Below are 14859 nucleotides of genomic sequence, written 5' to 3' on the forward strand. Positions count from 1 at the left end.
TTCAGTAAAATTATCCTTTCCTAAAAGAATATAGCTGTATAAAAATACAGTCTGAGCAGTCACAACACTAATGATTTCTCTTGTCCTCATTTTCCCCCCACGCCCTTCCGTTATTGATTCTAAGCAGGTATAATATTGCTCTTCACCGAGGAGTCATTCTAGGACTAGTGGTTATAAAAAAGTGTTTCTTATCAGTAACACTTAATTTCTTCTTTTTACTGGATGCAGTCAGAATTACACATTGTAGAGCAAGTATGTTTCCTGAAAGTAGTTAAATGCACCAAGTTGGATGGGGGAGGCGGTTGCTTAATGTGGAAGGCCTATGCTATTTTTATGGCAAAAATATTAGTGTCATGTTTCTCCCTAAAGTATTTCAGGAGGTCAGTATTTAATCTTGATGAATTATTGTAAATTTAAAAAATTAACCGCTCTAAGACATCTTAATGAAATGTGCGACTACAGTGTCTTTGAGTAATCAGTTTGGAGATACAGTACTAGCACATCCTGATGCATTTTAATAAGGGGAGGAGAGGGAGCATAGACATTATTAACCCGGACACTTGATAAAATTCAGGCAACATACTTCAGAGCCTACATACAATCTAAAATGATGCTTTATGGTTTGTAATTCTTAGAATACTATTTGCCAGCAAGAATCTCACATAGCACCCTTCCTTAACTGCATAACCCATTTCTTTAAACTTCTCGGAGGGAGGATTTTTTTCGCTTATCACTGTACTAATCAGGTTTGTTTTATGAAAGCATTTACCTTTTCTGGGGGTCTGTGAAGTCAAGGTATTTGCTTTGAATGCTTGGTATGATCGTTGTTGCATGCTAGCTTGCTTTCTGTGTAAATTGACAATGGTAGACAATGTCATAATAAGCTAACCATAATTCTTTCTTCCTTTTTCTCCTTGCCTACTGTGCTTGCTTTTTCCTTGTATGTATTTTGCTTACTCTTTTTTAATAGTCTTAGTATTACAAGTTTGAGATATGTATTATAGAGAATTGATTTTATAATATGAAATATATATAATTTTTATACTTAAATTTACAATTATTAGTGGGGAAGGGAGGCATCACCTCACCCACCCTTCAAAATCCCTATTCGGGGTAAGTGGGGGAAATTTTGTATATTCCTATAAAGGAGGCCTTTTTTTTTATGGTTAAGATGAACTTTTGTAAAAATAGAAAATAATAGAAAAACAAAGCATGTACTGAGATGCATTATTATATATTTCTTGTTTCATAAATATATTTGAAAAAATGTCCACATGTAGCCATATTAATATTCATTACATTTGACCTAAGCGTCAAAATTGAGTTGTCATTTTTATAAATATACTTTGCTGTTGTTATGCTTAACCTAATTTTAGTCAATGTAATTTGAGTTCACATAATAAGATACAGGGGGGTGATACACCTGTGCATGCATTTGTGTCTGTAGCATACATATGTAAAGTAAAACTTGATAAGAATGCCGAGTGACTTTGGAAAGGCAAGAGCATGCGTAACGTGCACTAGTGAAGAATTTCATTATTTATTCAGGTACACTAAGTGAAGCAACATGCCAACGTATTTGTCTTGCCTCCTTAATCTATTAAAATGATTGATCCATGTTTTTTTATGTAACTTTAGAATCTTTCTCCTGCTAGGTTTTCCTGTTGTGTGTTTCTCTTGATCCAAAGTAGTGCAGCTCTTATTTTTCCTATATTTAGCATCTATTACGAATTCAGTCTTAGACTAATAGTCAATTTATTTTAATCTTTCTTTCTTTTTTCCTTTCACTCTTTTTATTTTTCTTCCGATGCTTAAAATAGAAGTGGAGCAAAAAGGTAAATAACGTACACAGTCTGAACCCCAGCTCCCTGTTATGTGCCTTATGGATGTTACCTTCTCCCTTCCCTTCCCCCACAACACTCCACATTAAAATAATCAGCAGGATCTCATAAATGCACCTCATACAGAAGTCGACTGTTTACCATGAGATTATATGACTGCTAAATCTGGCGATGGGACAAAAATTGTGAAGTTGGCGAGGGGGAGCTGTCCTTTCTCTGTTTCTTTATCTCTTTTTTCGGACACCCTTGGATATTTTATTGTTAAAGTGTCATCTTGCCTGGTCTCCAGAACCCTCTCCATAGCATGCCATGGTTACAGGGCCTCCTGGTCGCTTCATCACTGCTTTCCTCCTATTTACTTTTCTCGGCCCCTAATTGCATTTCCCGAATATTTGTTTCTTCGATTGAAGCTCCTTTGTTTTCAGTCTAACTTCTGTAAAAGTTCTAAATAAGCCTTCACATTGGGTTTTGTTTTTGTTCTATTTGCTTTATTTTGGTCTTTTGCTTTTGGGTTTTGGGGGGCTCCTAAGCGGGCCAGGGAGGGGAGGGTGCCAAGTTTGGACTAAAAGAAAGTACTTTGTACAGCGTTATGCACAAAGCTCAGAGTTTTAAAGCATAAATGACCAAATGATCTGATAAAAACACATAGCAAAAATGTAAATTCTCAGCTCAGTTATGAATGGTCTTAAACTTAGGTTTATATCTGTGGCAATAAACCCCAGCTACGCTGTGTGCTGGTACTTTGATTTTGGTAACTTGAGGAAAGAAGGGTAGTACGTGTATTAAGGATAAATTTTGGTAAAATAGAATGTTAATAAAATGAATTTTTTTCTCTTTTGATTTATGACCCTCAAGTTTTGTATTTACTGGTGTAATTTTTTTTTTTAACTGGGCTTAATTCTTGTCTTTTCTCTGTGACTGTTAGTTTTTGTGTGTCCTGGGACTTTGAAAGCAATTGTGGACTCACCATGCATATATGAAGCTGAACAAAAGGCAGGTGCTTGGTGCAAGGACCCTCTTCAGGCTGCAGATAAAATTTATTTCATGCCCTGGACTCCCTATCGTACCGATACTTTAATAGAATATGCTTCTATAGAAGATTTCCAAAACAGCCGCCAAACAACAACGTACAAACTTCCAAATCGAGTCGATGGTACTGGATTTGTGGTGTATGATGGTGCTGTCTTCTTTAACAAAGAAAGAACAAGGAATATTGTGAAGTTTGACTTGAGGACTAGAATTAAGAGTGGAGAGGCCATAATTAACTACGCCAACTACCATGACACCTCCCCATATAGGTGGGGAGGAAAGACTGATATCGACCTAGCTGTTGATGAAAACGGCCTGTGGGTCATTTATGCCACTGAACAGAACAATGGAATGATAGTTATTAGCCAGCTGAACCCGTACACTCTGCGATTTGAAGCAACGTGGGAGACTGTGTACGACAAACGGGCCGCGTCGAATGCTTTTATGATCTGCGGAGTCCTCTACGTGGTCAGGTCAGTCTATCAAGACAATGAGAGCGAGACGGGCAAGAACGCCATCGACTACATTTACAACACCCGCTTAAACCGGGGCGAGTATGTGGACGTGCCCTTCCCCAACCAGTACCAGTATATTGCTGCAGTGGATTACAATCCCAGAGATAACCAGCTCTACGTGTGGAACAACAACTTCATTTTACGATACTCTCTGGAGTTCGGTCCACCTGATCCTGCCCAAGGTAAGAGCGTTTGCTTGCTAATGTGTCTTTTGTGAACAGCGTACTTATAAATAACTTCTTAATTTTTCTTCCTTCCCCTTTTCATAAATCACAAAGGATAATGTTGTAACATTGCATGTTGCTGCATAGTATGTACAATTTAGCTTTATTTTAGTTCATTTTTCTTTTTTTTTTATGAATTTCTTCACTGAAATGGTGGCTTCAGAAAGTTGTAGCATCTTTGGTCACTGCAAAAAATATAATACCAGCTACAAACAAACCTGTTAGCTTTTTTTGTTTTTTGCTTTTCTATCTAATTTCTAAATTGATTATAATCTGTGTGCAGACCTTTTAACTTCTTGGCGCCAGTGGGTAAGGGAAATGTGTTAGGAAGTCCCCGGAGGGTTGCTGGGCCTGACGTACAACGCCAGGCGTGAGGAAGTGCTTTGAAGTCTTGGCGTCCACGCTCTGTGCAGGCGAGGGAGTCCTCCAGTGTCTTCCTAGATCATCATGTAGAATTACACGTTTTTATTTCCTGATAAATTAGTAATGGTTTTAAGTCAGTATTTCTCTGACTTTTAACTGTCACACGTGGACAAAACATTAAATGATTTCAAGTGATGATTTATGAAGATGTATCTGCTAGCATTTTTTTGTGTGTTCTCTTCAAGTAACTTTATGGAGGACCATTACTTCAGGAAGTAATGCTAAATCTTTGGAAATGCACTTTAGATTGTCAAGTGAATTTAATTCTGTGGGAAACAATTTTTGAGGTCAAATTAAATGAATATTTTATTAAAACAAGATTACCTCATACTCATGTTAAAAGAATAGCCTATTAGAGAGCTTGCACTGATTATGAGTTTTCTCTTTGAACAATATTTGTGTATTAAAGTTCTGAATTAACGTTTCAGTTTACTGAGTTAATTGGAATTCTCACATAATTGAATAACTTCAAAATTTTAAGGAACCAGCATGTTCTTTGGAGTGATTAAATCAAACTCTTCCACAAGGTGGAACAGAAATTAATATTTTTTATTCTCTTAAAGCAGTACACATCCACACACGTAGACATAACTACATGTACCCACACATATTTTAGGATATACTGTTACTAAGTTCTAAATATTGTTATGGGATCAGAACCTCAAAAGCAGAAGTCATACATAGCCTTTTGTAATTGAATTTTTTGTTGTTGTCTTAGATATTTTTTATTATGATATTCTAATACACACATCATTGGACACAGATTTCTTATGCTTACAAAGCCGATGCTATTCAAAATATCAATAGGATTCATGATGTACAGTGGATGGTGTTTTGCTAAAGCCCCAGTTCTTAACTCATAGTAGAAACACCAACTTGAGATCTAGTTCTACATTTAATTTGTATTTTTAACTTCAGCGGTGCTGGTTCAGAGACTTTCTGTACATGCAAGTGAGTTGTAGGAAAAAGATTAATAACTTCAAGACGTTGTTAGTTTAGGAAAGTCAGAACTCCTATTAAATCTAAGATTTGCTGAGAACCAGGTTTTCAAATACCAGTTTGAATGAGGCATCAGTTAATTGTGTGGAGGTGTCTTTTGTACTAGAATGTAAGATTCGCATCACAGTGCATTGAAATCTGCATCAAATGGCTGTCTGATTCAATGACTGTTGGAACTGGGACTAGAAATATTCTTTATAGGTTATTTGCTATCATACAGTAACAGACTGGTGCAAATAGTTATATACAAAGTCAGGGGCCACCCAACACATTAACTCATGTTATAAATGAAATATAGACTCTTATGGCAAAGCACTATGTGCCTGTATTACTATGTGCCTTGTGATGTCTCAATTCCTCCACCAGTGTTTTTATTTATTTTGTAGTTGAATTTGAGTCATAGAACACTAAAATATGTGATGCAATTTTTGTTTATAAGATCAGTAATGACACTGACTTAGTGCAAGGCACCTTTTTCTTTAATTCATGTATGTCTAGAACTTTTTGGTTTAAAATTGTAGTAGTAATGTCCTATTGTTACATTTTCTTCAATTAAATCGTCTTTTAGGGCATAAATATCGTTATTGATAGTATCTCAGAATTGTTTATTTTTAAATTTAGACACCATTTTTCTCTTGAGGCCAGCAATTTGGGATGTTTTCTATATCTCATTTTTTCCCCTAAAAGCTAGGACCATGTTTCTCCTTTATCCTATAGTTTTATAAAAGGCACATGTCAGGACCTGACACAATTTTAACATTGTATTGACACTTGTGGTAACCTTTTTTGTAACCTGTATTACCTGCACAGCTGTTCCATTTGTTTTGGGTGGTATTAAATCTCTTCTCTCCATTAGAAAAACAAGAACAAAAATAATTTTTAAAAATGTAAATTCACGATCAAGCAATACCTGAAGGGTTGTTCATAGAGAATCATTGCCCCTCTACTTGTCACAAAAGTACTCAGTGAATACAAGATGAGTAATGTCATTTTCCATATGTGGCTTATATTCTAGTAAATACTTTCATCCATTTCAGATGAAAAAGTCTATGATAATTTAGATGCTTTTTGGAAAGAGCAGTTACCAGCTTTGAAAATGAGAAACTTAGATCTGGTAACTGTGTTGCTACAATTGTGTTTTATTATCCAAAAGAGCCATTCTTATATATTCCCAGAAAGTGAAAATTCACATCGGCCCTTTATAAAACTCTTAGTGGACAAAAGTTTTATCTGACCTGAATTTTTCTCGCGGCTGTTTGACTCATAGTTTCTTAGTCTCTTTCCTTATAATTTATCTTCATAGGCTTTTAGAGAGACCCCAGTCTCTCTCATCCAAGATGCGTGCTCATAGCTGGGCGGGGCCTTGCAGAGCTGCTCTGGCCCATAAATTTAGGTCAGACCAATAAGCCACTATCAGCTTTCCAGAAGCCAGATCTGAGAAGCTGATGGGACCGAGCAATTAGAGATCAGGTCTTTGCCTTTCGTACACAGCGGTGATTGACTGGTTTGGCGGAAATTCAGTCTCATGTACTGGATTTGCTACGGTGTGTGTCAGCGAGGCGTACATTGTGCTGTGAAATTATTCATTCCGTTCATTTTTCGTTGTGCACTGCTTCGTAGTGTATTAGCTTCAGTACTTTTTCCATTTATAAACCTAGGCCTTTTTGTTTCTCACAGCACAAATGTGTTATTTCATTGCCTTGGTCCTGGGTTTTAAATAAATCTTTCTCTTTTTTTTGGGTTTTTGTTTTGTTGTTGAGTTTTAGCTTTTTGTGATCTCTGCTCAGTTCATGTGCTGCGTTGACCTAACCTAGGTCTGGTTCTCCTTTCACCCTCTTTCTCCCTAAAGTGGGCTTAGGAAAAACCCATTTCGGTCTTATTCTAACTCTTTTCTCTTTCTTAATCTGAATCGCTTTGCTTAATATTTGCATAATCTGCCTGAAAATTTGATATCCCAAATGTTATCAAAAAAATATTGTGTCTTGGGTTTTGACAGCTCCTGAATAATTGCTCTAATTACGAAGTACAACACTTCAGTAATACGAGGGAATATTTTTATCAAGAGAGTCGGGTTTATTTTTTTTTAGGAAGCATTTAGCATAGAATACACATTTCTTGAAACATCTTCCCACCGCTCTCCACAAAAGATGGCTAGTATTTTTAAACATGAAATAAGGATAACTTTAATGAAGACACAGTTTTTCCTCACCAGCTGCCACTCTAGCTGGAGTTCGCTCGGTGAATCACGGGTTAATTCTTAGGCCCGGATGATGGAAATGCTACCCTTAGCATAAATGGATATTGTCCTTAAATCTTTTCATGCGGGAAAAAGCTGGTTATAAATAGCAAGGCCTTAGTAGACACTGCCGTAGTGAATCGAACCATTCCGTATGTGTTTGTCACAATCTTCATGGCTTCCTGTTAAATATGTTTATTAGCATTTTATTTGCACCGTTTCTAGATCTCTGTATTCAGATGATAACAGTAGGCACAATACTAAATCAGTTAATCTAGAAGAGATGCTTGATACGGCTTCCTGATAACTGGGGTAAAGCTCTGCAGAGTAGGGTTTGCATTGGAAATACAATTCTATTGTGAGTTGCCTTGTTTTCTGTTATCATTTGTAGGATATTCTAGAGTTTTGAACCTCTTGCCACTTACATTTCAGTATGAAACTTTATAGTTTATTGCCTCCAGTATCTTATGCTATCCTCCCAACATCTTTTCTTCTTTTAGAGATTTACACAGAACAGTGTCAGGTTAATGCTCCAGAATAAGGGCAGATGCCATCCTCTTCCAGGGTCTGAAAGTCCTTTATCTAGAAAAGTACAATCATAGCATTAAGAGGATAGGCAAATAACCTTGAACAAATTGCTTAACCTTCTCTATGGCTCAGTTTCCTCATCTTTAAAGGGAATACAATCATAGTCTTATTTCCTGGGGGTTGTGGTGTGGATGGATTAAGTGATCTGATAGATCCTTGAATGCTGATTAGCATAGGGCCTGGTACATAAATGCTGAATAAGTGTAAACTTTTATCATTATCTGATGTCCTGTCTTCACCTCTGGAAGGAAATATTAATCTTTAAAAATACCTCAGCATTTCTGACTTCAACCTTACCAAAAAATTGCTTTCCTTGAAGTTGCTAAACTTCATCCTTGCAAAATCCCAGGAATTCTAGCTGACCTCCAAAAAGGCTTAATTTTTCCACCTAGAGTTTTCTTTCATGTTTATTTTCACAATGTCCCAATATTTCAGTGATTTGCCTTTGAAAATGTGTTGATTCCCTTTGAACTTCTTTTGATGAACAAAAGGTGAAAAGGTATGAAAATGATCAGAAAAACACATGGAAACAGGCTATAGAATGTTGCATGAAATTGTATACATTTCACAGAGGTCATTTTATTACCTCCCTTCACTCAGTTATTATGAATCTTAACAGATCACTACTTGCAGTATTGTTAATACGTATTTCAGAGATTAAATGGGTCCTCCTTGGTGCAGTGTCGAGGGATACAGGAGATGGGATAGCACGAAACCACTTTGCTCTGCCCTGTTCTCTTTTTACTCCGATTCTCCACTCCCCTTGAAAATTGGATTCGGCAGCAGTCATTTGACACGTCTGCAAAAGACTGTGATGCTTTTGACAAATGTTAATTGAGAAAGCACTGAAAGCCTGGCTGCATTGTAATCAAAAGAAAATTACAGAGGTTTAACAAGATGTCAGGCAAGTGCTTTGCAGAAAAAGATAGACGGGTTTGAATAGGTTTCTGCAGCAGCTGGCTGGGCATGATGTTTGACTTATGTACACAGGCATCTCTCATACGGTCAATAAATTATGCCCTGGAAATAAAACATATGTTTAAGAAGTTTCTCTTGCTATAGAAGGAAAAAAAGGTGTAGAAAGTGTGTAGTGCACTTATTGATAACAAGAAGTTTGTCACTACTAGAAACAAGTTTTTCTGATAAACTTAGCATGCTCTGCCAGTAGTGTCAGAATTGTATAAACAGCTACAGGGTGTCCCCCCAAAGTGTACACACACTTTAGCAGCTGATAGCTCAGTTTTGAAAGTGAAATGTATTTTAATAAACACTGCCTTTGTAATTATTCAAAGTGTGTGTATACATTTTGGGGGGACGCCCTATATTTATGGACCAGAGCTTAAAATACTCAATGTAGTAATAACAGAAACTTGTTTTCTAACAAGTGTTAGTGTTCTGATTTGTGTCTTCTAAAGCATAAAGTAAGTTAATTTTTTATAAGGTTATTTGAAAAAAATAGTTATTTTTAATTTGCTGTACTCTTAACAGTTTAAATTTAAGGCATCATATGTATAAGTGGTTAAGAGCCAGTAACTATAAATATTGATAAAACTTCAGTGTGATCACCTAATAGATTTCAAGTAATAGTATTAAAGTTTTTCTGACACACTTTTTGTTGTTGTTTAACCTAATTAAATGGTATTTAATGAAGGAAACATAAGCTCCATTAATTTTTTAACCTATTGGATTTAACAGTTTGAGAGTAATGTTGGAAGTCAAAAAATAACCTTTTAAAAACGTCTTTGTCAATTTGTCCTTTTAAGTGCGTCGCTGTAGTTCCTTTTGTAGCCTCTGAAGGGTCAGTGAGATACAGTGGAATGCAGTGACGTATGGTTGTGAATCAGGCATGATTTGAAGTAACCCGTTATCTTGATAAGAGATTGCATTATAACCTGCTCCCAGAACTAGTAGCTTTTTCATACCTGCGTTTTCAAAAGTAAAGAATCTGAAGCCTCGGATGTTTCCTCAGTGAAACAGCACGCACATGCCAAACGTATCTTCTGTTTGGATCTAATCAGGCGTGCTCCAAAACCTCTCAAGCAAGAATGGCTGCCGGGTAGAAAGATGTCACAGTATTTATATTCCTGCAAGATGTAGAGTGGGTGACTTTCAATTTTCTATTGTCCTAATTATATGTAATCGTCAGACTTTTGTTGATACTTGGAAGTTGATTGCTTATACAAGAAACTAATTTTTGTAAGTCATTTCGTAGTGACATAATGTATTTGGTTTGTACATTGAAACTTTATGTAAAGCTGTCCGTTTCCTGTTAGTTGATATATGGTGAAATTATACTTAAACTGTATTTTCAAATATTTCATTGAGAAGTAAACCTAACACAATTGGAGTCATACAGTAAAACCTATAGTAAAGCCTAAACTGCCTTCGCTTAGCCAACAATAGGAATAAATTGGAATCATTGAAGAGGTTTATTTTTCCTCCCGAGTACTGATGTTCTCAGGACTGCTCATGTTGTTGGCTTTGGGGTAGTTGGATGGGTGGGCTTTTGCATGTGCGTGCACGTGTGTGAATGGGAGTGTGTGTTTGAGATTAACACACTGATCTTTTTTCCCTAGTGCCTACCACAGCTGTGACAATAACTTCTTCAGCTGAGCTGTTCAAAACCACAGTATCAACCACAAGCACTACTTCACAGAAAGGCCCCATGAGCACAACTGTAGCTGGATCACAGGAAGGAAGCAAAGGGACTAAACCACCTCCAGCAGTTTCTACAACCAAAATTCCTCCTGTAACAAATATTTTTCCCCTGCCAGAGAGATTCTGCGAAGCATTAGAATCGAGGGGGATATGGTGGCCTCAGACACACAGGGGAGTGATGGTTGAACGGCCATGTCCCAAGGGAACAAGAGGTATTTCTTGTAAAATACTGTGTATACATTTTAAATCTTACTTTGGGTAGATTCTGAATGACACCGAAGTGATTTTACTTGAGGAAGGAGATATTCACAGTAGCAAACTTCATTATTCTAGTTACTTCAGTAACGTGGCATCTGTCGTTTTTAAACTGTAAAAATCACTTAAGGTCAGGTCCTGAATTACCTCTCCTTCTTCAAGTCCTAGGTCAAGCCTGACATTTTTTGCCCATGGACACTAGTGAGCCTTCCTTACAGCTGTCTCTTTCTCATCACAAGTATCATTTTGGATGAGTCCCAAGAAAATCAAGGGCTTTTTGTTGTTTGTTGTAAATGTCTGATATTTCTATGCTGACTTTATAATTACTGTTTATAGTCTGCATTTTACCCTACTTTTTTGTCAGTTATTGTCAACTACTTCCATGAGCGTTTATTCAAAGTTTAGCACGCAGGGCAGGCTCATCCAAGCTGATTTCCCAAATGCGTGCAGAAAAATGGTTTCAATTTCACTGTTGTTTTGTACATCTGTTGCAGGAACGGCCTCGTATCTCTGCATGGCTTCCACTGGAACATGGAACCCTAAGGGCCCCGATCTCAGCAACTGCACCTCACACTGGGTGAATCAGCTGGCTCAGAAGGTTGGTTTGAACCTTTTAATATGATACACATTGGTGATTGAGGGCTTTAACTTCTAACATAAATGATTTAGCTTTGTACGTTAAAACCAGCTTCATTTCTCTTTGTTCGGTATAAAAGTAAAAAAATTATGCATAGTTTTGTCTGTAAACTATTTATTCAAAGTTACATATGTTTTGGGGCATGCTGTTTTCTTTGGTAAGCTTTTTAATGAGTACATACTTGCTTAATTTCAATCATATTTAGTTAGTTCTGTTTCTTTTGATGTTTGTAAGACAAATAGTGCATTGGACTAATAAATCAAATATCATTATGTTTGCAACTGAATCCACAGACTGCAAGCAGATGTTTATATCACAGATGATTATGATAGAATAAATATTTACAGTAGACTGTAAGTAAAATTATTTGATATTATAACGGAAGACAGTGACATTTTAGTTTCTCCTTTCCCATCTACCTTTCTGAAGTGCAAATGTAGATGGTAACCCTTAGTGTCATACGGACTTTATTCTGATTTCAATTTCTGGACCATGGGAATAAATAAATAAGATTTTAAAATAGCAGTTGAAAATGGTGACAGTGAAATGAGAGTGCGGCCTGAAAACTTTTACAAAGGATTTCTGGTTTTCTTTTTTCTTCCCTTTTGTTTCTTTTAAATGTCTGGTTAAGAATTTATTTTGCATGTTGAGGATGTAAGAACCTTTAATCATCTGCAGTGAAGAGAAAGTTATTGGTTTCAATTAGTTGCAGATTTTGACACATTTGCAAATACATTTTTCACCACAACAAAGATTCTCAGAAGGAGAGAAGCCACAAACAGAACGAGAAATCTTACTGAGATCATGTAAATTGGCATTTCAGATCAGAAGTGGAGAAAATGCTGCTAGTCTTGCCAATGAGCTGGCTAAACATACCAAAGGGCCGGTGTTTGCTGGGGATGTGAGTTCTTCAGTGAGGCTGATGGAGCAGTTGGTGGACATTCTGGATGCACAGCTGCAGGAGCTGAAACCGAGTGAAAAAGATTCAGCTGGACGGAGTTATAACAAGGTAAGTAGGCATTTTCTGTTATATTCAATTAGATATTTTGTATGGCAGCCCTGGATTCTAATAGCAGTTGACTGCCAAACTTCTGGCCCCTTTGACGTACACTTAGAAACAAAACTTCTAATTTGGTTCATGTCCCAAGAAAGAATTACAGTTGAGAAAGGAGCAATGTGGCTTTAACAACAACACAATGTGGCTTTAACAACAACAAAATTAACTACCTGAGGGTGATCTTCGTTGTTGGCAAACGACTGCCTGCGTATGGTCAGTAGTCTCGCTTTAGAATGACTTACATGCTCTTGGGGAGACTCTGTGTAGAGACTGTGTTGTGTAACATACATACTTTGTATATACGCTTAGGGTTGCAACACCGTTGTGACACCTGTAAGAACGTTAGCCACTGAAAATAAACCTGTTTTTAATGGCAGGTTTTGGAAGATGGACAAGTTTCCCCCTCTAGGAATATAGTGTCTCAGTGCTATTAATTTTTCATACTGTGACAAAAATTTAATAGTTATTTTAACCATATATAAAATAAGCGTTTAGATGAGATTCACACGAATCCACAATTTGTGGCTAGTATGGTTTTATAGGGTGAAAAAAATAGGCAGCCTCCTGCTCCCTTTTTGACCACATATTTTGTCTCTAGTTTTATCAAGATCCTTTGGATTAGTGTACTTTGTAACATACAGCTAAAAACTGGAAATGCACAATTTTCGCAGTCGTGCAGACCCACGAAACCCAGAAGACTACGGTACCTAATACATTCTGATCGGGAGTACCAGCTAAATTTTTGAGGATTTCTTCTTTCCTCATTTTCAACAGATAAAATCTAACCTTTGATTTTCTTTTCTTTTACTAAAAAGCTCCAAAAACGAGAGAAGACATGCAGGGCTTACCTTAAGGTATCTCTCCTGTGCCGTCACCCTGCTTTCTCCCCTCCTCGGCTACCTGCCACGCTTTATCATTTGCTGCATGATCCAATGTGTTTCAGTCTTTGATAATTATATAATGTGCCCCATATCAGCTGTACAAATGTTGGCTTTTCACAGGTATATTGCTCTCAGAATAAGCAAATAATTTATTTTTGTAATTTTTGCTGTTTTTTTCCATTCATCCAAATGTACAAGAATTTTAATGAAATATCCTCTGAATTGGAAACTAATCATATAGTCTCCTTGTTTCCTGTTGTCATCTCTGTGGATTGAAAAGTAACTTGAGTATCAACACAGCTATGATATATTCTTGGCAGTTTATCATATCAAAGACTGTATAGTCCTAATGTATGTGCATGAAAAAGTCACTGCTTTCTTATCTGTGGCATACTCTTAAATAAGGTAGGCTTTGTCCTGAGAATTTTCGGGGTCGTTTTTAGAATCAGGTCGATGTTGGGAAGAGTTACTAGAAATGAAATATAAAAAAATGTGACAGTGCTATCAATATGTGTTATATATTGGTTTTTATCAGGCTGATAGGAACAGAAAGCCGCTATTAGGCTGAGAAGCCTTGTCTGTTCCGGCCAGTTTTTCTCCCAGGTATATCCAAGTAATAGGAAACGTGCTGGGTGAGGCTAACAGTGGTTATGCCATGCTAGTGCTGTGGACCACATTGCAATTTTGTTTCATTCTGAATTCTAAATGTTTTTTTGGGGGGGGGATAATTACTTTCTGATCTTGCTCATCTAGGGACCGTATCACTAGTAAATCAAACCTTAACTGATTATTATACATGTAACAACAAAACAAGATAAGTTTCCAGTTTTGTAGAACAGAGGTTATTCAAAAGCGATGGCTTCACCAGTATTTGTTGGCAGGGTCTGGAGAAAAGAGAATGGCCTCTCACTGGTTACTGAGAAACATTGTAGGATCTCAGAGCTTTACAAGAAAAGGTGGTGGGAGAGTCTGTTTTTAGGTAGCAATATTCTGAAAATCCCTTTTTTACTTTTTAAAAAAATACATTTTTATTGATTTTAGAGAGAGGAAAGGAGAGGAGGAGAGAGAAAGATCGATGAGAGAGAGTCACTGAGCGGCCTCCTGTACACCCTCTACTGGGGATGGAGCCCCAAACCTGGGAACGTGCCCCCAATAGGAATCAAACTGTGACCTCCTGGTGCATGGGACAATGCCCAACCAACTGAGCCACCCTGGCCACGGCCCGTTTTAGCCTCCTTAATGGGGGCAGAGAAATAACTGTTAAAGAGCATAGAATTTGTCATGCTGAAATTTCAGTTCACCTTAAACGTATCCTTAATGTGTGAAATGTCATAATTGGTATGTTGCCCAGGACAAATGTCTCAGTGGAAAAAGAATAGCTTTTTTTTTCTGTGGCAAGGAGAGACTACTCCAGGGAGAGGATTAGGCTAATGATCATTTTGATTCCAGGAGAAAAGTACTGATGATAATAAATAAGGAGTATTTCAGATTAATAAAGCTACGCCATCAGTGAGTT

General features: G+C 37.0%; 1 protein-coding gene across 15 annotated transcripts in view; it reads left to right on the forward strand.

Moving 5' to 3' along the window:
* The window catches only part of ADGRL2 (adhesion G protein-coupled receptor L2), a 178002-nt gene that overhangs the window by 128340 nt on the left and 34803 nt on the right, over window positions 1-14859 (forward strand). For 10 of the 15 annotated variants that reach the window (XM_081145430.1, XM_081145432.1, XM_081145425.1 and 7 more), the window contains exons 5-9: window positions 2767-3567; window positions 10432-10725; window positions 11263-11366; window positions 12229-12414; window positions 13278-13316. In XM_081145430.1, coding sequence (XP_081001556.1) covers window positions 2767-3567; window positions 10432-10725; window positions 11263-11366; window positions 12229-12414; window positions 13278-13316 — 1424 coding nt within the window. The remainder of the gene's footprint in view (window positions 1-2766; window positions 3568-10431; window positions 10726-11262; window positions 11367-12228; window positions 12415-13277; window positions 13317-14859) is intronic. The other 5 variants (XM_081145434.1, XM_081145428.1, XM_081145424.1 and 2 more) reach the window with 1 other exon arrangement.

This window comes from Miniopterus schreibersii (assembly GCF_964146895.1).
Source record: "Miniopterus schreibersii genome assembly, chromosome: 8".
Taxonomy (NCBI): Eukaryota; Metazoa; Chordata; class Mammalia; order Chiroptera; family Miniopteridae; genus Miniopterus; species Miniopterus schreibersii.